The 23,734-nt window shown below is 44.8% G+C and overlaps 1 protein-coding gene across 2 annotated transcripts; it reads right to left on the reverse strand.

The window, feature by feature from the left end:
* Positions 1–1,692: 1,692 nt before the first annotated feature.
* LOC146075444 (peptidyl-prolyl cis-trans isomerase-like) lies at positions 1,693–18,814 on the reverse strand. 2 transcript variants are annotated; one of them, XR_014473575.1, is made up of 6 exons: positions 18,614–18,814; positions 9,857–9,887; positions 9,412–9,500; positions 5,143–5,315; positions 3,543–4,796; positions 1,693–2,585 (listed from the first exon to the last, which is right to left on the reverse strand). XR_014473575.1 is itself a non-coding variant. In XM_083184702.1 (5 exons), the coding sequence occupies exons 1-5, from the start codon at positions 18,680–18,682 to the stop codon at positions 4,646–4,648; spliced, it is 513 nt and encodes a 170-aa protein (XP_083040828.1). In that variant the 5' UTR covers positions 18,683–18,814; the 3' UTR covers positions 3,382–4,645. The 2 variants fall into 2 exon arrangements, 1 of the variants encoding a protein (XP_083040828.1); XM_083184702.1 differs by lacking the exon at positions 1,693–2,585 and having other exon boundaries at positions 3,382–4,796.
* Between the last annotated feature and the right edge of the window lie 4,920 nt (positions 18,815–23,734).

The raw sequence follows: 23,734 nt of genomic DNA on the forward strand, positions 1-23,734 counted from the left end.
ACTGGCAGCCGTTGGAACCGGGAGGAGGTCAGAATTAGCGGGTCCCATGTTATCCTATGGGGAAAACGTTCCAGGTTTGCCTGGCGGTATCTCCGGTTCCCGGGGGGCTACCGACGTGGAGCTGGGCTCGTTGGAAAGCCCTGGCCATCAGCTACAAAATGGGCCTATTTGGGGAATGGGCCTGGAGCTGTAGCTCCATCAGGCCCATTGTTAATCCGGCCCTGGTCGGGGCATATCTGACACAGGGGGAATATCTGGCACTGTGTGGGCATAAGTGTGGCACTGTGGGGGCATATCTGACACTGTGGGGGTATATCTGGCACTGGGGGCATATCTGGCACTGTGGGCATATTTGGCATTGTGGGGGTCATATCTGGCACTGTGGGGGCATACCTAGCACTGTGGGGGCATATCTGGCACTGTGTGGGCATATGTGTGGCACTGTGTGGGCATATGTGTGGCACTGTGGGGGGATATCTAGCACTGTGGGGCATATCTGGCACTGGGGGCATATGTGTGGCACTGTGTGGGCATATGTGTGGCACTGTGGGGGCATACCTAGCACTGTGGGGGCATATTAGTAATGGGCATCAGTTATGCGGCAGCGGCACAATGGGCATTATGGTGTGGGGCATAATGTGTGATGGGCATTATGGCATGGGTCAGTGGTTCCCAAACTTTTTGAATCACAGCACCCTAAAGTATCAGAATATTTTTCACAGCACCCCTAGGCCAAAAGTTGGTTACTAATTTCAGGAAAAATATTTACAAAGTTGTGATTTAAATGTTTTCCTTAGGTCCACTTATGTGGTGAGAAACATGATTCACTTCTGTTTACCCACATATTCTTAATTGGAAGCCACAAGCACTGATTTTGCCTATTTCATTGGCCATAAATAACTTGAATTGATTCTGGCCCACCAACCTGAGGCACCCCTCCAAGTGCTCCAAGGCACCCCATGGAGCCTAGGCGCACAGTTTGGGAACCACTGGCATGGGTAATATGTATTGGGTGTGTCACACGTAACAGCCATTACTGTGTAAATTTTGTCCATGGGCCTTGTAGTTTATCTGGCTCCTACATTTTGTGTGCAGGATGCAATGCACAAGTCCAAACAGAAATGTCATTGTGTTCTAAAGTTTTATCATGTAGCCACTCCCTCTAGTGTCATATGACAATGCCCATTTTCCACTGTGCACCTTCGACACGCAGCACAGTGCCACTATGTCATTTTTTCTACTTGCACCACTGCCCGATTTTATGCAGATGAGAGCTCCCATTCAGCTGAAATGGAATAGCCAAATAGACAGTGCAGCAATGCGATTTTGCTTGCGATTCAATCCCAATTGAATCGGGATCAAATCAAATGGCATTTGGTTTGGATTATATAGTACAGATCTATATTATATAGTCTTGCCTGCACAGTTTATTTTACTGTTCGATTTACACTAAACGGGAGCGTGCATCGGGATCGAATCGGCTTTGAATGAGGCTGAAAACCATTCGATGTCCATTTGATTTTGATTTGATTTTGACTATATAGTCAAAATCGAACACAAAATCTCACTGTGTGTACACAGCATTAGTCCATAGCCTTGGTTGCCCATTTACAAATGCCATCCTTGCAAGATCCTTGTATTTACCCCCACTCCCTCACAGTGTACAGTTAAACAAATTCAATATATGGACTTTGTAGTTTTATTCATACGTATCAGTTTAAACATTAAATAAACAGTAAATAAATGTAAGGATCCTGAGCTGGGTCTTCCAGACGTAAACAGTAGACTTGCAGAGTGTTGCTCCTCATACGATAAAGAATTAGAGTGGGACGGCAAAGTCCTCCAAATCTCTGCTCGGAATAAGAGAAGTCACAGGCAGTCCATTATCGGAGGTGTTTTGGCGGGAAGGGAATGATGTCGTTGCTGCTGGACATTATGTTTTGTTTAATATGTAGCAAAAACGGGTTGGATATTGGTCATGTATAGTGATATTACCTAATAGATGACGATGAAGCTTTATGTACTTGCTGTAATAGACCATCAAATTTACAAAAATCTTAAAAAATGTTTAACTTTTTTTTATTTAGTCATTATTTTATGTCACAAATGTATATAAATCAGATATTGCAATAAACTGTCTTTGGAATTCTCATGAGGCAGCTACTTATGTCCAGCTCTCTCCCCGTATACACCAACAAGCCGGGTTGAACCTGAGATTTTAGATCCGGCTCCAACCTGAGTGCAACCCCGGCTTGTGACCCCTTTTTACACTGCTCTACCCAAACGGGCGAGTGACGTCACCGGAGGCGGGCCCTGAGCCGGCGCTGGGAGATAAAAGCATCTCTCAGCGACCAATATTGAATTGTAGTGAACGGGTCCTGGGTCAATGTTACCCATTTACACTGCACAGCCAGCCTGGTTGGAGAACACTGGCGACCAGCAAGGTTGATGGACACTGCTCATCAATCTCGGACAGCGACGTGCGGGGATGCGCATTGCTGTCGCCATAGCCACTACACACACACTGATGTAAGGGCATTTTCTAAGCGACTTTGCCAAATTAACCAAAGTCGCTTATAAAATACCTTAGGTACTTGTTTCCTAGAACGGCCACAATCGTGAGGGATCGTGGCTCTTAATTAAGGGACACGATCCTCCCGATGTGGCCGATTTTTTACTAATTTTTCACTTTGATTGACAGAAATCGGGTCAATCGGTCGGTCGCGACCAATTAAAATCGGCCGCGATGCGACCGACCGATTCACCCGATTTTTCCATAGACTTCAATGTTAAAAAATCTTTTAACATTGAAATCGGTCGGTCTTGTGCCATTATAATGGCACAAGATGAGATGGACTTGATTAAGTCCATCTCACATAGGGAAAAATGATAAAAAAGGTGAAATGGGTCAATATGACCCATTTCACATTTTTTATGTGCCCGCCATGACCCCACGATAGACGTGAACCCGAAGCGTGGCGAGCGCAGCGAGCCCGCGAGGGGCGGCGGTACGCGTCCTCCGACCTTTTCATTCCCCTACTATCCACTAGGGCGTGGAGTGAGAATATAATAGTGTGGCGAGCGCAGCGAGCCACCGAGCCCGAAGCGTGGCGAGCGCAGCGAGCCCCGCGAGGGGACGCGTATACCTGTGAAGTTATACGCGTCCCCTCGCGGGGCTCGCTGCGCTCGCCACGCTTCGGGCTCGGTGGCTCGCTGCGCTCGCCACACTATTATATTCTCACTCCACGCCCTAGTGGATAGTAGGGGAATGAAAAGGTCGGAGGACGCGTACCGCCGCCCCTCGCGGGCTCGCTGCGCTCGCCACGCTTCGGGTTCACGTCTATCGTGGGGTCTAGCCCACTTACTAACATTTGGGGGGGCAATTACAAAAAATCGGGTGAAAAAAAATAAAAAATCGGGTGAAAAATCGGTCGATCGCATCGCATGCGACCAAATCGCATGCGATGCGACCGACCGATTTTTTATCTTCCGACCACAACGATCTAAATCGTTGTGGCCGTTCTAGGAAACAAGTACCATACCTTAATATTGCCATGTGTGTAGGCCCTATTACACCAGCAGCTTCCTCATTCAAATTCTAAAGTTAGTTCAACTGTGTGGTCTGGACATAAGTTTAAGGTAAAGCCTAGTTTTTTTATTTATTTTTTTAAATCCATTTGTGATATCATGTAACGACTAATTAAAAATGTACAAATTAATTTTATTTAATGATAGTTCACCTTTAAGGATTTTTTTCAGCATACTTTTTTAGATTTATTAATAACTTTGGTTTATTTTAAGGCACAAACTGAACATTTCTCAGCAATGGCAAGTATGATTGTAAAATGATAGTGGTGAACATAAAACATTTTCATTGTGGACAGGTGGTTATTGATGGGTTTAATGACTTAACAAATTCTGTGAAAGGCCTTATGATGACAGCAGCTTATATGGTCTAATCAGAATCCAATGAGACAAATCCAATGAGACAAATAAACCTCTTTCTTCTGACATAAATATTAAGCAGAAGTAGTCACTGACCAGTACACATGACTTCAGCTGCATACAGTAGTAAATGTTTGAGTAAGAAAATGTTATGGTCAATCGATGTACATTGCAGCCCACATCTCACACTCTGGCTACAGATATGGGTGCGGCGGTTACAAGAGGAGTCCACCCATTATCCACACACAGGGAATTTATAGGCGAGATCAGTAATTTATGAGGTAGGATTCTGTTAGTGTTATCACTAGTTTAAGGCACACTTTGCTAGGTGATTGTTAGTCTGCATTCTCGTCAATATTAGTTTAGGGCACAAACAGCTGCCTCCCAATTTGTATAGCGGACGAATATATTTTTTTTAATGAAGCTTGTATGGTGTAGGTGGAGTTATATTTCGACATGTTTTGGTGGACTTGATGACAGACCACATCAATAAGTGGGTATCACAAAGTACAGATAGCGGCCATTGTCCAGCATTCGATGAGAGCTGGATACACACTGTGCATATGGATTAGGGTACGGCAAAGGTTGGCAATGTAGTTTAGAAGCATTAACATTGCGGGTAGCCTTTACTTGTTCAACATGGTAATATCATATGTGACGATCATATGATGATTTGGTTTATGCTATCGAAGCGTTGCTGTCAAGCGGTGGCTGTGTCATCCAGAGTGCCACATTCCGAGATAACAATCTTCTTGCTGGTCTTCCCACTGTTACAGCCATAACTTTCCATCTTCTTTATCACCTCCATCCCCTCGACTACATTGCCAAACACCACGTGTTTTCCATTCAGCCTGCAGGATAGAGAGTAGTGAAAGAAAAGAGTAAATAATGTGAGGAAGCAGTATTGTGACTAAGGTGGGAGATGACTGGTCATGGAACAAGAAGGTATAAACGTGAGATAAAAGTAATAAGTTGGAAGGACAATGATGAAATGAACTAGAACATTACATGAAGATTGCCAACATTACTAATTTAGGTGCAATCCCAGGAACAATCTGAGATACATACTTTGCACTTTTCTAACCCATGCTCCAGTATACTACATGCTCCATCCATGTCTACCAGATATACAATCCCTTGAGATGTCATGTAAGGCATTCTTTGTTATAAACCTACATTTCGCCCTTTTCTTCTTACCAGTCAGCCTTGATGGTTGAGATGAAGAACTGAGACCCATTGCTGTTGGGTCCTGCGTTGGCCATGGAGAGGACGCCTGGGACACTGTGCTTTAGGATGAAGTTCTCATCTTCAAACTTACCACCATAAATTGATTTACCCCCTGTACCATTATGATTGGTGAAGTCACCGCCCTGGAGGTAAGTGAAGGGAAGAGGAAGCAATGGTTGTAATCAGGTAAGAGATGGGGATCCAAGTGTGTGGAGAAGAGAAGTAGAGGGATACAATAAGATTTTAGATGGGTTCTGGGTTAATACGGTTAAAGGTAGAAATTAAGATAGTTGTGGAGAACAGATAAAAAGTAGGGAGGTAATAAGGTAACAGGTGAGACTTTGGTGCATATGGATAAGACATGAAAAGAGAGATGAAAATCCATATAATTATGGAGAACAGGCAGAAGTTAGGGAACCAAGAATAGGGGAAATATCCACTTATGCAGCTAGGTTGCAAGATGGCGGCGCGCTACGGTGCAGCGGCTCTTGGTCTGCAGAGAAGGCAGAGGATTTGTGGAGGCAGCGGGTTGCTCGTGTTGTTTCTGGCCGCGTTGTTGCTGACGGAGGCGGCAGGACGCACACGCTACTCCCGGCTGGAGTTGCTGGAGTGGAGATTCACTCACCCGGCCAACGGCGAGGTCTGTGGAGCCGCTTCTTCCGGGTTCAGCTGCGTGCTGGGAGGCTGCCGGAGGGTCGCGCCGAGTGACATCATCGGCGGCGACGGAGGTGCACTGCCGGGAGCCGGCGTCAGTGCAGGAGGCCCTGAGCTGCCGGGCGCAGGTGTGAGAAGCCCTGTGCTGTCGGGCACTGAAGGAGGAGGCCCTGCTGTGAGCCCGCGGGGGTGCGGGTCGGTCAGGCAGCAAAAACAGCAGCAGAAGCTGAAGCAACATAAGCGTGTCCCTCGGAGGGAAAGGCTACAGAAAAGGGGTAAGCGTGCAGGGGTACTGAATGGGCTAAAGGCTGCCCCGCTCAGACCCCCACTTCCCAGTCTATTTCTTGCTAATGTTAGATCTTTAGCAAACAAAATGGATGAGATGCTGATAGGTTTTGTGAACTGTAAATTATTAAGTACATGCTCTGTGACTATTCTTGTTGAAACCTGGCTGAATCAGTCGATACCAGACAATGGGGTTTCCCTACCGGATAAAACATTGTACAGGGCTGATAGGACTCTTAAATCAGGCAAATCCAGGGGGGGTGGGCTGTGCATATATATTAACAACAGCTACTGCACGGATACCACTGTCTTGGAACAACATTGCTCCCCTGAAGTAGAATTCCTGTTGGTCAAGTGTAGGCCTTTTTACATGCCCCGTGAATTCTCTGCTGCCATTATTATGGCAGTTTATATCCCGCCTGACGCTGATGTTACTACAGCCCTGGAAACCCTACATTCTGCAGTCACTAAACAACAGACGAAACATCCTGACGGTTTGTTCCTGATAGCTGGTGATTTTAACAGGGCCAATCTAAAGTGTGTGTTACCTAAATTATATAGATCGGTCTTCATACCGACACGCGGTGAAAACACTCTCGATCAACTATATTGCAATATTAAGGAGGCCTACAAGACGGTTGTGCGTCCTCATTTGGGGTTCTCGGACCATGTTTCATTATTCTTTGCACCAAAGTATAAGTCCGTTGTGCAGCGAGTTAAACCGGTTAAAACCGTCGTCCGGTCGTGGCCCGAGGGGTCCATGGACAGTTTGCGAGACTGTTTTGACACGACGGACTGGAATATGTTTATTCAAGAGTCCACCATGGATTGTATGGTGGACGTGGACTCATTGACATCTACTGTATTAACCTACATAAATTGGTGCATCGATAATGTTACAGTTTTAAAGCCGGTGAAAAAGTTTTCAAATAGCAAGCCTTGGGTTACGGGGGAGGTGCGGGCTTTATTGCGAAATAGAGATGTGGCTTTTAGGAGTGGGGATTTGAGGGCTTATAGAGAAGCTAGAATTTTATTAAAAAAAGGAATCTCCTTAGCAAAAAAGGAATATTCCAGGAAAATTGAACTTCAGTTTAGGGATGACAAGGACTCAAGGAGTATGTGGAAAGGAATCCACACCCTTACAGAGTATAAAGGGGGTGCATCTAGAATTAGTAAAGCTGAGGCATCGCTGGTAAATGACCTCAGTAAGTTTTATGCTAGATTTGATGTGGAAAATGAGTCACCTGCCTTTAAACTCCCCTTACTTGAGGGGGATGCAACACTCTTACTGACAGAACATGAAGTTAGAAGAGGGTTGTTAGGTATAAATGTCAGAAAATCTGCCGGCCCCGATGGTATCCCTGGTACGGTCCTGAAAGGTTGTGCTAGTGAACTAACTATGATTTTTACCCTCATCTTTAATGCGTCCCTACAGACCTGTATCGTCCCTGATATTTTTAAGTCCACGACGGTCATTCCTATTCCCAAGAAATCCAAGATTGAGAGCCTGAATGATTACCGCCCTATTGCCTTGACCCCGCTGATTATGAAGTGCTTCGAGAGGCTGGTCCTAGCGCACATTAAGAAGCTTTTGCCTCCGGGTTTTGATAATAATCAGTTTGCATATAAACCCAAAAGATCCACTGAGGACGCACTACTGTCGGTAATTTATTCCTCGCTCTCACACTTGGAAAAACCAAATTCTTATGTTAGGTTGTTGTTCATTGATTACAGCTCTGCTTTTAATACAATAATACCTAATATTTTAGTGACTAAATTGTTGAACTTGAGCTTTCCCCCGAGATTATGTAGCTGGATCCTAGATTTCTTGTTAGACCGGCCCCAATATGTTAAATTGGGGGGGTGTGAGTCATCGGTACAGAGACTGAGCACAGGTGCCCCTCAGGGTTGTGTGCTGAGTCCACTTTTATTTTCGTTGTTTACACACGACTGTTACTCGCGATCTGACTCAAATTTAATTATAAAATTTGCGGATGATACCACAATAGTGGGACTCATCTCAAATGGCGAGGAATCCGCATACAGAGATGAGGTTAGCTGGAGTAAGGAAAATAACCTTCTGTTGAATCTGGCAAAAACTAAAGAAATAATCATCGACTTCAGGAGGGTGAGGAAAACTGTATTAGAACCACTGTCCATCGACAATTTGGAGGTAGAACGTGTGAAGGAGTTCAAGTTACTGGGGACTATGATCTCTGAGGACCTATCGTGGACCTCTCACATTGGGTTGATAGCTAAAAAAGCCCAACAGCGTCTCTTCTTTTTGAGGAGATTGAGGGCAGCTAGTTTTTCCCAGGAAAACTTAGTCAGATTTTATAGCTGTGTTATCGAAAGCATTTTATCTTATTGCATTATAGTGTGGTTTGGAAATGGTTTAACTAAGGATCTGAAGAAATTAACCAGAGTAGTACATACTGCTGAAACCATTATTGGTTGTGATCTGTCTACCATCTCAGATATTTTTGTAAAAAATTGTAGACGTAAGAGGGATAGCATTATGCGAGATCAATACCATCCCTACAATTATGCCTTTTCCTTTTTACCATCTAACAGACGGTTGAGGAGTATAAAAGCTAGAACCTCTCGTCTGAAAAATAGCTTTTTTCCTACCGCAGTGTGTGATTTTAACCTAAACTGTTAACACTGTTGTCTTCTGATGTATTTCTCTGAGACTAAGATTGGAATTTCGTTGTGTTGGCAACTATGTTGGTTGTTCTTTTTACAATGACAATAAATTATCTTATCTTATCTTATCTTATTTAAGAAGAAGTGTAGAACCAGTTGGTAGTTACAGCAATGAGAGTTGGAGATCCAGGCACATAGTAACATAAGTAGATAATAAGGTAAGAGATAGAGAATCAGGTGGCTATGGAGAGCAGATAGACGGTTTGGGGATAATAAAGTACGTTAGAGATCTCGGTGGACATGCAGAAGACAGTGTAGGCCAGGAGAAAGTAAGGAAACACCGGAAATCCAACTTGTTCTCGGGAGGAGAGAGAAAAATTATAGAAATAAAGAGATTGAGACGACTTGCTAAATGTGCATCAAAGTGGTTATGGAAAAGGGAGGACACAGAGACATAAAAATGAGAAAGGGTGATCCAGGTGATTATTATGTTACAGCTAGTGATGGGAGAATGTAAATTGACTGAAAAAGTTGACATGAAACAGAGCAAGAAACATGTTTTGGAAGAGACGAGACAGTAAAAGCAGACGCTACATTGCTTTGCTTCCAAGTAGGTATCTAAAGGTGAAGAAGGTTTGTGCTACATTGCCTCACCTGGCACATGAAGCTGGGGATAATACGGTGGAAAGTGCAGCCTTTGTACCCGTAGCCAACTTCCCCTGTGCAAAGTTTAAGGAAGTTTTCTGCAGAGAGAAAGGAAATCAAAAAGGTTCATTTAGAAAGTTGTAGTGGAACACAGAAAGAGAAACAGAGTACACAGCTGGTAAAGGCAAAATGGAGAAAGGAATCAGCGCGACAAGGACCAGACAGATAGAAGGGGATGAGGGAGGTGGACAGGAGAGGATAAAACAGAGACAGTGGTATGGCTGTAGCCCCATGTATATAAATCATCTGTGTATTAGGTGCCAGACAAGCCATTAGGATGCTGTCAGCAGGGGGATCACATGATGTTCTCTGTTGCTGCTGCCTGCAGAGATTGTGTTCGTCATACACAGTGAGAGATGCATTTATATATCAGTGACCTCAATTCGCTGCATACCTGCAGTCTTTGGCACAACATCAAACCGGAGCTAAGAGAAAATGAGAACACGGATTAGCAAATTATGTATTATACACAGTGTACAGGTTTATGGTAAGACTAGTGCACATGTGTGGCGTATGTCCCCCTAAGCTGAGCGATATGCACATGAAATATTCATGTCAGGGAAGGGTAAGACAGAGTTGCATTAAACCACAGATTCCCACCATGATTAGACTTTCGCCCTCCATCATTATCCCTCCAACATCAACTTTTCCACTTTTTGTGGTATAAAGGCAATCACAGTCAGACAGTCAATGAGTTAACATAGACAAAATGTCAACACAAAAAGTTGACGCTTTTGTGCCAATTTGTAGATTTGATCAGGTGGGCTCCAGATTAGTGTACCGCAGTGGTAGCCAACCCTAGCCTACGAGAGCTACCAACAGTTCACATTTTCCAGACAACCTAGCTGCTGCACAGCTGCACTCATTAATCACTGACACATTTTAAAAGATACACAGATGGAGCTAATTAGCTCACTTGTGATTCTGTGAGGAGACCTGCAAAACACGCACTGTTGGTAGCTCTAGAGGACTAGGGTTGGCTACCCGGCTACCCCAGGTGTACCGTGTCTCCTCGTGGGGCTTGCTCTGCTCGCCATGCTTCAAGCACTTTATCATTTCCAAAAATGAAAACACCCGCAAAAAGAAAAACAAATTATGCCAAACTTGTCATGTGCCCACCATTGCCATGTCAGCATTTTTTGCTTGTGTTGACCTTATACGTATCCAACTAATGACTGTTGACCTATTGGCGGATACCCAGTCATCACTTATCCCCTTTCCTTCATCATTCTATTTCTCACACCTGGAAGTCAGAAAGGAATTGATCTGTGATCAGATCCCCTCTGTATGCAGGGCCACTTCCATAGTGCTGATTACATACATACATACATACATACATACATACATACATGCATACATACATTTGTTCACATACATTGGGCCTGATTCTTTATTGATTTATTTTTACACTGCAATATAGATATCAGTTTGAAGTACACCTCCAACCCAAATGTAACTCTCTCTGCATATGTTACATCTGCCCCACCTGCAGTGCAGCATGGTTTTGTCCATTAGAGAGAGAATTTGCTTTTGTGAGTGAACCAGAATCAGGCTTATTGTGTATGTGAATGTAAGGGAGTTCTCAATACATGCTGCATGTCGACATACTCACATGGTTGACACGGATTACATTTTGACATGACTACTATGTTGACAAAACATCCCTGGTGATCTAATCTTTGCAGCTCCAGCAGCTTCTTTCAGTCATGTGACGATGAATTCCAGGTGAATATGCGTACCTCTCCGGGCTCTCCCCAAGGGCCTAATTCTAGCATCCCCACTGTAACCTAATCTCCCCTGTGACAGTCTAACCCTAGCCGAGGGGTTCCCAACCACAGTCCTCAAGGGAGACTAACAGTTCTGGTTTTAGGGCTATCCATGCTTGAGCACAGGTAACTCTGTACAGGTAACCTCATACATGAGCACAAATTACTGTGTATAGGTAACTTCATACTTGAGCACAGGTAACCTCATACAGGAGCAAACATTTTTGTGTATAGGTAACCTCATACTTGAGCACAGGTAACCCCATACTTAAGCACAGGTAACTGTGTATAGGTAACCTCATACTTAAGCACAGGTAACCTCAGTTATTTTGCTGTAACTATCTGTGCTGATGCCTGGAAACCTGGACTGTAAAGTGTGCCATTTGGACCATGGTTGAGGAACACTACCCTAGCTAACTCTTCACTGCTGGTCCATGCAAAATGTTTAATTTTTACATGTTGACATTTCACAAACACAAACACCAACATTGTGACAATGTCAACATCATACCTGTCGACATTATGCACACTTGCCTACCCTCCCAGAAGCTGCGGGAGACTTTTGCTGTTTGGGGAAGTCTCCCTGTGCCCTGGAACCGTAGGTGGTTCTCTCGAATCCTGTCTCTTCCTAGTAAATAATATATATTTATAAATATTGGCCATTATTTTACCTTATGAACAAGTAAGTGTGTGTTATCTGGTTCTTATATATATATATATATATATATATATATATATATATATATATATATATTTTTATTTTTTTTTTGTTATAATGTCTTTTTTATATATTTATTTTTTCTTTCTTATTATTGTCTGGTATGATATATTGTATGTACATGATGTCTATATAATAATTTTTTTTTTTACGTGTCATCTAGCGCCATACAGTAGTGCTTTTTTTCTCTAGTGTCTATATTTGGAGGCTGGCATACCTCCACTACTGTGGCAGCTGGTATATACGCACTATTAGTTTCCTAGCTGCTCTAGCGCCATACAACTTATTTCCTGTGATTTATTTTGTGTATTATATTGCTGGAAATACTGTAGCCGTAGCTACATTATTGCATGGCTGCCATCAGAAATTGTGATGCCTGGGACTGACCAAATAGACTGGGCCCTGCCCCAAAATGATTCTGCTGCTTGGCTCCATCCCTTCCCTATGTGACCTCACATAAATGTGGAGCGTTTAAGGCCTGCAGGAACAATTCACAGAGAACCGATCTGCACGGAAGGCTTGTTTTAACAAGTCCTCCCTGTGCATCAGTCCACTATTGTTGCTCAGCATTGTGCAGCTCTCCAGGTATCGGTTATAGGAGCCAGGGGTGGGCCCCCCTCTCTCTCTCTCTCTCTGCCCCCCCTTGATGGCAGCCCTGCATATTGTTCATTTAGGCATAAAATATTAGATTTCTTCCTTTTCCATATGGACCTCATGTGTTACTATGGATCAGTATGTACATCTGTATGAGGAAGTGTTGGCTGTGTTCCCAGCTATACATTATACCTTCCACCCTGACTCAATGTAATCCATGCTGGGTTCCACCCACTGGCAGCAGCAGCACCCTGAGGCGACAGACACTGCAGTGTGCTCAGCCTCATTCCTGCAGACACCAGAGAGCAACTGACACACTGCAGATACCTCTTGTCACGCAGACTCCCATTCTCCATACAGCTGGCGTAGACTCTGCTAAGTCGCCTTGAGCTGAATGTGGCATATAAAATGCATGCAGCAGTGTGGGGTTGCTACCATTTAACCCCTGATCTGCTGGCATGTTAAGCCGGGCATAGTAACCAGTTCATGATAGGCATGCTGAGGGTGGAGGGGGTTTAAAGTGGCTCCAGGGCGGCTGGTTGTGGATTAGTCAGATTGGAGAAGTAATTCCAGCGTCTTTTAATCAGGTGACATCTGCTCCTATGTTGTATTATCCATCTCATAGCCATATATTTAGTATGCCTCCCCGCTCTGTACAGCCCCAACACATTGCCTCTGCACACCGCAATCCTTTCCTTAAGCTTCATATGACACATACAGCAGTATGGACAGCCACATACTCCACTGCGCTGTATACTGGGAAGCGACAGATCCACAGATGATAAATCTAGATGAAACAGTAGGGGGGGGGGGGGGGGGGGTTAAGAAGTCTGCCCCCAGGAGCTTACAATTTATTAGCAATGTGTAACTGATACAAGACATGGAGGTATCATAGCAGCCCACTGTCATCCCTTTGATCCTCGGGTAGAATGTTCCTCCATTGTTTGAAGGCTTAGCCAGCTATGGGGGCATCCCTGATGACGGTTAGCTGAGCCGAATGGATGAGATCTATTCTTTCCCAAGCGTTATAGGAATCTGGGTGCTGGCGTCTTGTCCATTTCTGCTTTGACGTTAGATTGGGTCTTAATGCTATGGATCACTGCGCCAGCCACTGCTGCTATTATTAGATGTCTCCCAGCAATGAATAACTTCACTATCTCTTTTTCGCTTAGATTGTAAGCTCTTTTGAGCTGGGGGGTCTTATATCTTTTTTTGTCTCCATTAGGTGTGCTGGTGAGCTTGTGTATGCTGTCATTTGTTATTTAATATGTGTAACATGACGTGTAATTCATAGAATGCGCTAGATGCATAAAAATAGTAACCGCTGGAAGTGGCATATGTGCTGGCGGTGTGGGCACTTAGATCTGCCAATCTCATCTCTTGGCCACACACCTTTTGTTGTGGATTCATTCTGATCAGATTGTATTGGTTTTGAATTGGCTGGGCAGATAGTTTGGTGGCTTACGCATATGGTTCAATAGTCCATTGGCAAATACTGCATATGAATGGTTAGATGATATTGTACAACAGTTTGGTAAAATAATATATCACAGTGGTAGCCCTCAATGAAGCCACGGGAGTGCCACAGGGCTGGGCTAGTACTTCATCATTACACTTTGTACGGACAGTCAGGATGCCGGAGCTGTACACGCACATACTGTGCACACTGGCAGACTGCCTCTGCAATAGGGAAAGCATTTAACCATCTTTTTCAAACCATTCAATGATGCATTTTTGTACAACAGCAAACTAGCACTGGCCTAAAGGCCCGATTCAGACCTGATCGCTGGGTTGCAAGCTTTCGCAGCCCAGCGATCAGGTAAACGCACCCCGCCACCACAGTGACCGCATGGCTGCAAATGCAAGGCTAGACTTACTGGCGCTGTGACGGCGGTGGGGAGAAGGCAGCTGATGACGTCAGCGTCCCTCCCTCCCAACGGCCAGGGAACGGAACTCTGAGAGCAGCCTGCGATGCCTCCCATCGCAGGAACGTCTCGTGCATGTGTACAGCGTACCGTGCCCACAGGGCTGTGCATTTGCAATGCTGCGTTCTAATCTGAATCAGGCCCTAAGTCGGTGTTTCGCTCTGTGGTCTATTACATCGGGAAAACATACATGTAGCTCCCCTTGTAATGCTGCTAAACACACGTGTATGGTCGCTCAGGGACTCGCCAGTCATACTGTCCATGTAATGAAGGTTATACAATTGGCATGTAGGATCTAATGCTTGTGGCATGTGGTGGAGACTTTGGCTGTAGGCTGCCCAGCTGGCACTACAGTACAATGTACGTTAAGTAGTGGTTCCATCAGTACATTACATTGGCACAGTCACCTGGCAGTCACCTTATGAACGTTACCCTCCACGGTACATTGGGACGGGTGATAGCTAAGAAATATGGAATAAAGTAGGCCTTCGATTTATTCCTAGGGAGCCCCTTGCAAGCCCCCCCCTCCCCCATTCTGGTGCCCTAGGCTGCAGCCTGATCAGTCTATTGGTTAATCAGGCACTATGTGCAATAACCCCTACAGTACCATGTAACAGATTCCTAATTGACTACAGGACACTGACCAGAGCTGACAGACCAGACCAGGCTAACTGGAAATATAATGGTGTTTTACAGTGAGTACTTAAAATGATCAATGAGGAACGTAAGGGTGACAGTGTTTAGTGTGGTTTTGAGGTCTGAGGAGAGACGCCTTTCCCATCCCATTAGCAATTGTATTTAATAATTAAATATAAAATATGTGGGGGGTGGGGAGTTTGTTGCTACTAAGGGCCTAATTCAAAGAAGGATGATAATGTACATATAAGTGCGGTTCCCCTGCAATGCAATGCTGGGTTTGAAATATGACAGGCAATGATTGGCTGGTACCTTTCCACTTTATCTCTTCACCAGGCTTAATACATCATCTGCCCCAGTGTAAAAGTGGAACCATCTGTGTAATCAGTAGGGCATCCCAGAGAGCAGGTGCGCTGCAGCCGTGTCAGCACGGCTCAATGCCGCCATTGTTTGAATCGGACAACAGGTGCAATTCACAGTTTAACAGCGTCAAACCCCTGGACCACCCACTTCCCCAGTGACGTAGGCAGCTCCAGGAGGATAGGCTTCACTTTCAAGAGAGTAGAAAACTGTGGTATAACAGATTATCGTGGATCTTCATTGTTGCCAGAACGATTACATGTAATCCAAAATTGTGGGATATCCCCCAGGATGTCAGCTGTCATTAGACCCAGATTATACTAGATGTAAAAGTGCTGAGATGCAGAGGACATCAGATCCCAGGCATCTATAGGTTCTCTCTTATTGTCATAGGAGAAGTGAGCCATGGCAACCAATCAGCACTGAAGTAACATCTGTAATTTGCATAATATAAAATTATACAGAGCAGCTGATTGGTTGCCATGGCTCACTTCTCCTCCCTTATCACTACTACATACATGTACATCTATCCCTGTGGTCTTACAATTAATTGACCGGGAAGTAATGGGCCCCATTACATCAGCAATTAATTGTGACAATCCTCAGTTCTGGAGATAATTATCACAATTAATCTTTAAAGTGTGGGCTCCCCCTTTTGGCAATCCCAATCAACAATTAATAGGGATCGCCAATCGATTGCTGAATCAGATTTTTAAACATGTTTAATAATCTGGTATTATCTGCGGTTGTTTTTTATATGTGTGGGCATTCCCAATTTGTCTTCTTCTATTTATGGGCCCCATACATCAGCAATCACAATTAATGGATTTCCAGATCCAGTGATTTTTTGGCCAGATAAATGGATTCTACAATCTATCTGACTTTGCCCACACATTACAGATTTATTTCAGTGATCGGCAGATTTTTCCATCTAAAGATTGCATCTTCATATCTGGAAATTGCCCAATCGATTGTCATTTCAGCTGTTCATAATGTAAATAGATGAAGAAGGCGAATTGGGAATGCCCACACATATAAAAAAAATCCGCAGATAATACCAGATTATTAAGCATGTTTAAAAATCTGATTAAGCAATCGATTGGCGATCCCTATTAATTTTTGATTGGGATTGACAAAAGGGGGAGCCCACACATCTAAAATTAATTGTGGCAATCATCTCCAGATTGTCACAATTAATTGCTGATGTATGGGGCCCATTACATTATGAAAGGAAGTAACAGCTGAAATGACAATCGATTGGGTACTTTCCAGATATGAAGATGCAATCTTTAGATGGGGAAAATCTGCTGAAATAAATCTGTAATGTGTGGGCAAAGTCAGATAGATTGTAAAATCCATTTATCTGGCCAAAAAATCCCTTTATCTGGAAATCCATTAATTGTGATTGCTGATGTATGGGGCCCATAAGTTATGTGCTTCCCACGCCCCTCACTGTGCAGATCTGTGATAGCCACTGACAACTGTCTGCGTCGCTAATTTGGAATTTTGTTTGTTGAGGAATTTTTGGTTGAACAGTATTCAGTGGATAAAGATTACACAGCACAAATCATATAAGCCTATCTACTGTATACATGCAGTAAATCTAATGTGAAACATGATACATAGGAATGTTACAAACAATCTTATTTTTTTTTTAAATTGCAGAAATTTTGATATTCTACATAGACCAAAAAGCCTAAAATGCCCCACCTGTCACCTATAAGATGGCCTAGAGAATCTGCAAAGACATGAGGGCTGCAGGAAAGTGACACAAGTGTAGCCTGTCCCTGGGAAAGGGGGGGGGGGGGGCAGCTCCTCCTTATTTACTAGCTCACCAAATCCAATAAGGCAGCATTAAAACGACTGCCCAGTGCCCAAATATGATGAAAGTGACAATCAGTTATATTTGATGGTATACTGAATTTTTATATCATTTTCAAGGCCCACAAGCAGTCATTTCCTAACACAGCTCACTGCGATGGTACACAGCTTGCTAAGGAAAACTAGTACAGTCATTTGTGGCTATACTACATATGACGACGTAACTGAGGCTTAGGGCCCCGATATATCTGATGCTGAAATTGGATGCAATTTCCCTTGAACTCCCCCTGGACCTTCCCGGGAGTGATTGCATCCAATTTGATACTTTGGTGTCATTTTGTGCATGCAATTTGGTCCAATAAATTGTATGAGATTTATCTGGCCAAATTGCATGTGTACTATACTTTCTGCAATATATCGCATACGATACATCGTATGTGCCAAAAGCACTCCATTTTCCATCCAATTACATCCGATTCCGACAAATCACAGGAGCTGTCCGACCAACCTAGAGGCTCCCATCCAACTCTCACGGGAACGCGCATCGGATGGAAAACACAAACGATGTGACACTTTTCAGATGATATATCGGCCCAAAACATCGAAATTGGCCAAAATAGGGCAAAATCGTTCTAATGTAAGGGGGCCTTAAGGCTAGGGATGATACTGAAAGTGAAACAATTAATAAATAACGTGCAGAGAATTATCATAGGTTAGCATTAAACTATAGACAAAAAATATACCAAGAACTATAGGGGTTTCTTTACTAAGATGGGAGTTCTATTGCAGATGGGATTTGCCCATAGCAACCAGAGTATTTTCCTTATTTATTTAACACTTTCCAGAAAATAATAAAGCTGATTGGTTGCCCATAGCAACATCCCATTTCCCATCATCTTAGAAAAAAACACATAGGGCAGTATTCAATTGTTTTTGACCAGCATTTCGGCTCGCTATCCCTGAGGGTGTTGCGCTGAAAAGCACGAATGTATTACTAAACCTGACCTAATGAGAGCTACATGATCAATTGAATATCGCCCTATGATCTCCCGTCATTTTAGACAAGAGATGGGGCGCAATATAACAATTGAATAACACCCGTAGTATCTGATTAGTTAGTATCTTAGTAAATAAAGCCCATACATGGTATTATGTATCTGGTACAAACAAAACTGAGCCTGGCTATCTCATCAAATTGTTCTTAATGCTGTGGTTCAGCCTTGCCGTACCCTAGAGCGAAGGCAGAAAGAGTCCCTTTGCTAATTCACTTGTCCCATTCACTGCAGCTCTCCTATAAAACAAAGTATAAGAAGAAAGCAATCGCACTGTACCTCCATCACTACACGGCCAAGAGGAATTTCATCCGCAGTTATGTCAAAGAATACCCGTTTGTTTTCCATAATGAATCCAGTCGCCTTGTGGGGTCTCAAGGATGCTGAGCAGAGGTCTCTGTGTCCACTCTTATATATGTAGACATACCACTGCCTGCTGTGTCAATCACACATGATAACTCATAACACCTCCCTCCCCTTCCCCCGTAGCACTGAACCCAAGAATATTTGATACCAGCTCAGTATATTCCCCTCCTAATCCCATTGGATATATTGTGGGTAGCACCAAATGCTGTGTGATTAGGGTGGGGGAGTGGGTTCAATGAAGCTATTTCTGTCACCTCAGTAACATCTGACAACTAAACTAGAAATGTGCAAGCATGTAAGTCACAAGTGACTGTATTTTGCAGGGACAGTCCGTGGTTTTAACAAAATCACCTTTACATATCCCCTTTTCCTATGTTTATTTAAGAAAAAAAAATCCAAAAATCCAGCAAGCTAATGTTGCCTTAGACGCTGGAAAACCCCTTTTTCCTGCTTCATACAGAATAAACAAAGAATCCGATTTCCTGATCGCATCTGTACGATTGACATAAAATCGTAAAGCTCGAACAACATCAAGAGATGACGACTCTCCATATAAAACTTGTACCACAATTGGTTCATTGATATGAAATGCCGACACGACTATCGGCATATAATCTTGACGAGTCCTCAGCTCTGCTCTGTACAAGCGAAAAACCATAAAGGGCGAACGGCAAGACAACGCACTGAGGTCCGAAACTCTACGAGCCTAAGCCAAAGCTGACAACATAAGAGTCTTCCAAGTTAAGTAGCATAAATCTACCATCTCCATTGGCTCAAATCGTTCTGACTGCAAAAAGTCTAGAATTAAGGGAAGATCCCAAGGCTCTGTAGGGGCTGTAAAAGGAGGTCTTAACTGAAGCACCCCCTTCAAAAAGGTTTGGACCTCAGGAATTAGGGCCAACCTCCTATGGAAGAACACTGACAAGGCCGACACTTGGACTTTCAACGTACTTAGACTTAGATCTGCTGTGAAACCCGGCTGTAAAAAACGAAGAAGTCTTGCCAAGGAAAAGACCACCTTTGGCAACTGACGTCTATCACACCATATTATATATGCTTTCCAGATCCGATGGTAATGAGCTGATGTGACCTCCTTCCTTGCTTTCACCATGGTATGAATCGCCACTGCTGGAATACCTTGTCTTTTTAACAATTTGTCTTCAACAGCCATGCCGTCAAATGAAGACGAGGCAAGTCTGGGTAAACGCACGGTCCTTGAAGAAGTAGATCTTCCCTCAGTGGCAACCTCCAAGGGTCGTCCACCAACAAGTGCCGGAGATCTGTGTACCATGACCTCCTCGGCCAACTTGGAGCAATTAGAATCACCCAGGCTGATTCTCTCTTGATTCTCTTGAGAAGCCGAGGCAAAAGAGGAAACGGTGGAAAGGCATACGCCAGACTGAACCGCCACTGAACGGAAAAAACATCCGTTGCTGCTGCTGCCGCTGGGTCTCTCGATTGTGCAAAGTATAGAGGGAGCTTGTTGTTCCTTCTGGACACCATCAGGACCACCTGAGGCATGCCCCACCTGAGTGTCAACTGGTGGAACACTTCTGGATTCAGTTCCCATTCTCCTGGGTGGAGGTCCTGACGACTCAAGTAGTCTGCCTCCCAATTGTCCACCCCAGGGAGGAACACTGCTAATAGGCTCAACGCATTGCGCTCTGCCCAAAGAAAAATTGGCCTAACCTCTCTCATTGCAGCCCAACTTCTCGTGCCTCCTTGTCTGTTGAGATATGCCACTGCTGTGGCATTGTCCGACTGCACCTGGATTGCTCTTCCCTGAAGCAGGTGTGATGCCTGAAGCAATACCAACCGAATGGCTCTTATCTCGAGCAGATTGATATGAAGATGAGACTCTTGTTGGGACCAACGACCCTGAAAAGATTGTCCCAGAGTCACTGCGCCCCAACCTTGAGGGCTGGCATCGCTCGTCACTATTGTCCAGTCTATAAGACTGAATCGACGACCTTCCAAAAGATGGTCCATGCGAAGCCACCACAGCAGAGACATCTGAAGGTGAGACCCCGACCATTGGGAAAGGATGTCCATTTGAAAAGTCCTGAACCGGAACCTCCCATACTGAAGAGCTTCGAAGGTGGCTACCATCTTCTCCAATAACCTTATACAGAGGTGAACTGTCAGATGTCTTGCCTCCAACACTTGCCTCACCAAAGCTTGGAGGGACAAAATCTTGTCCAAAGGAAAATATATCCGTTGTTGGATGGTGTCGAACAGGAGCCCTAGGAACAAGAGTCTCTGGGCCGGCTGCTACTGTGATTTGGGGAAATTTACCATCCAGCCATGTTGGTTCAGAAACTGATATGTGTGGAAAGCATCCAAAATCAACCTTGAGGAGGAGATATGGGATGATGGTGGTCCCTTGTTGGCGCAAAGCTGCCACCATGCACACCATTATTTTGGTAAAAATCTGTGGTGCTGATGAAAGACCGAAAGGAAGTGCTCGGAATTGAAAATGAGCCTTCTGCACTGCGAACCGAATAAATTTCTGATGCGGTTCCTAAATGGGAACATGGAGATACGCGTCTCTTATGTCTAGAGACATGAGAAATTCCTCTGGCTCGAGACCTGCCACCACTGACCGTACCGACTCCATTTTGAATTTCCGGTAAACAATGAATTGATTTAACCCCTTGAGATTGAAAAAATGTGCCATTCGGTTTGGGCACCAAAAAGAGATTTGAATAAAAACCCTGCCCTCTTTGTTCCACTGGAACTGTTACAATTACTCCCGATTGCAACAGCTTTTGTACTGAGGACTCGAGGGCTTCCCGTTTTGACTCCAATGACGGAAGCCCTGTTGAAAAAAAAATTTCTGGAGGAAAAGCTGTGAAATCCAGCTGGTATACTTGTGATACCACTTGCTGAGCCCACGGATCTTTGCAAATCTGTTGCCATGCCTCTGCAAAATCCAACAGCCTTGCACCCACCTGGGAACTCCCCAGGTGGTCGGGGAGCCCGTCATGCAACAGGCTTCTCAGGGGGCTTCTGCTCCTGGCGGCAAATGGTAGATGCTGCGGGCACAAATGTAGCTGCCACTTTTACCTCAGCCACCTGATGCTCCTCGAAAGGCCCGAAAGAATGGCCCTCCATAAGGCCTTTTCAGAGGCGTTGCGAGGGATGGCAGGAAAGTTGATTTGCTGCCCGTAGCTTGAGAGATTAATTTATCCAGTTCTGGTCCAAATAACATATCTCCATTACATGGCAGGGCTTCCACTGCCTTGTTGATTTCCACCTCTGCCTGCCATGACCGAAGCCATAGCGAACATCTTGCGAACACTGCAGATGCCCAAATTCTGGCTCCTAATGCAGCCTTATCTGTGGCAGCTTCCACCAGATACCCAGCCGCATCTTGGATATATTCAGCCAAGGACAACAATTCTGCTCTAGGCTGGTTACCTTTTAAGCCAGCCGCCAGCTGAGCTGCCCATTTTTCAACAGCCTTGCTTACCCAGGCCCCTGCTAAGGCAGGACGCAACAAGAACCCCAGAAGCAGAATAAACTGACTTAAGAGTGGCTTCCAACCTGCGGTCTGGAGCCTCCTTAAGCACCACAGCTCCTGGAATCGGAAGCATTTTAGGTTTAGATAATCTAGACACTGATATGTCCGTTGGAGGAGGAGACTCCCATTTGTTTCTTGCTTCCTAGATGGATATAATACCTTAAATTTCCAAGACACTTGGAACTTTTTATCCGGTAACTGCCAGGCTTCCAATAGAACCTTATCCAGTTCTGGAGACTCCGTAAAACACACTTGCTGTTTGGAGTTTTTCAAAAAATGGAAACCGAAACCGGAACCTCCAGAACCGACAGTTTTAAAGTCTGTTTGACCGTTCTAATCAAAGCATCAATACCTGGGAGTCCTCCTCTGCATATTCTTCTATGAGGGGCTCCATCACCTCCTCAACCATAAACTCCCCCTCTTCTGCCGAAGAATTTTCTTCAGACTCATATGACTGTATTAATTCAGCCGGACCCCTTCTCCTGGGGGATAAAGGGTGAACCTGAGACAATGAGGGAAGAGATTTGGACAAACAGTCCACTGACATTTTTAAAGACGTGGCCCATGGGGGCTCAACTGATGATAAGGTCTCAATCTGAGCCTGCAGTACCTCTCTTTCTTTACGAGAGGCTGCCAGTTCTGCAGCTAAACTGGAAAGCACAGCTGTAAGCTCAGAGGTCTGCTGGTGCGAGCCTGCCTGTGAAGGCTGAACTGCACCATATCAAGCCTCACAAACAACAACACCCTTCAGGTGCTGTATGTATTGTACTTTACACTTTTTACAGGAATAAAGTTTTAGAGCAGCCTTAGATGCCCTTTCAGCCATAACAACCAACCGTGCACAAGTCCCCACAAGTGTAACACACTAACCTGGGTCTGGAGTAGAATCAGGGGAAAAGCAGCTTTACCCCAAATACTTCCCACTAACAGCCTCCCCAGACCACCATACCTTGGATGCTTGGGGAGGAGAAAGTCACTTGACACTGAGCAGGTACCCTGGTCTGGGAGCTGCCTCAGAGCATAGGCAGGATGTGGACTCTTGCGTCCTGTTTATACAGGACGCCTGGCCGGGAGACAGATCCCCTTCAGAGGACTGCCCTTCTTCCGGCCAACAGCTGCGCCGCCATCAGCGCCAGACTCCCGGTAAGACATCTCAGCTCACTGCGGTCACTGTATGCCAGGGAGAACACTTAGCGCAACTCCCCCGGCCCACCTGCATTAAATACCCGGCCAGTTAGCGATACTGACTGGGACCACACGGCGCTCTGCGCCAATCCTGTCCCTTGAGGAGTGTGGTAGCCCTGGGCCCGTAACGCAAGGTGCATGCAGCTGCCACAGGCCCCCGGGAGTAAACCCCTGGTGGCTGAGCCCAGGAGGTACACTGCATGCAGTGACAACCTGGCTCCCTCCAGGGACTTGTGCAGTTAGAAAACACTGCCTTGAAATAAAAAAGACCTATACCCAGGGATCCGACTCCTCCGGGCACTTTTTTCCAAAGACTGGAGTCTGGA

Source organism: Crinia signifera, chromosome 4, assembly GCF_055691185.1.
Source record: "Crinia signifera chromosome 4, ASM5569118v1, whole genome shotgun sequence".
Lineage (NCBI taxonomy): Eukaryota > Metazoa > Chordata > Amphibia > Anura > Myobatrachidae > Crinia > Crinia signifera.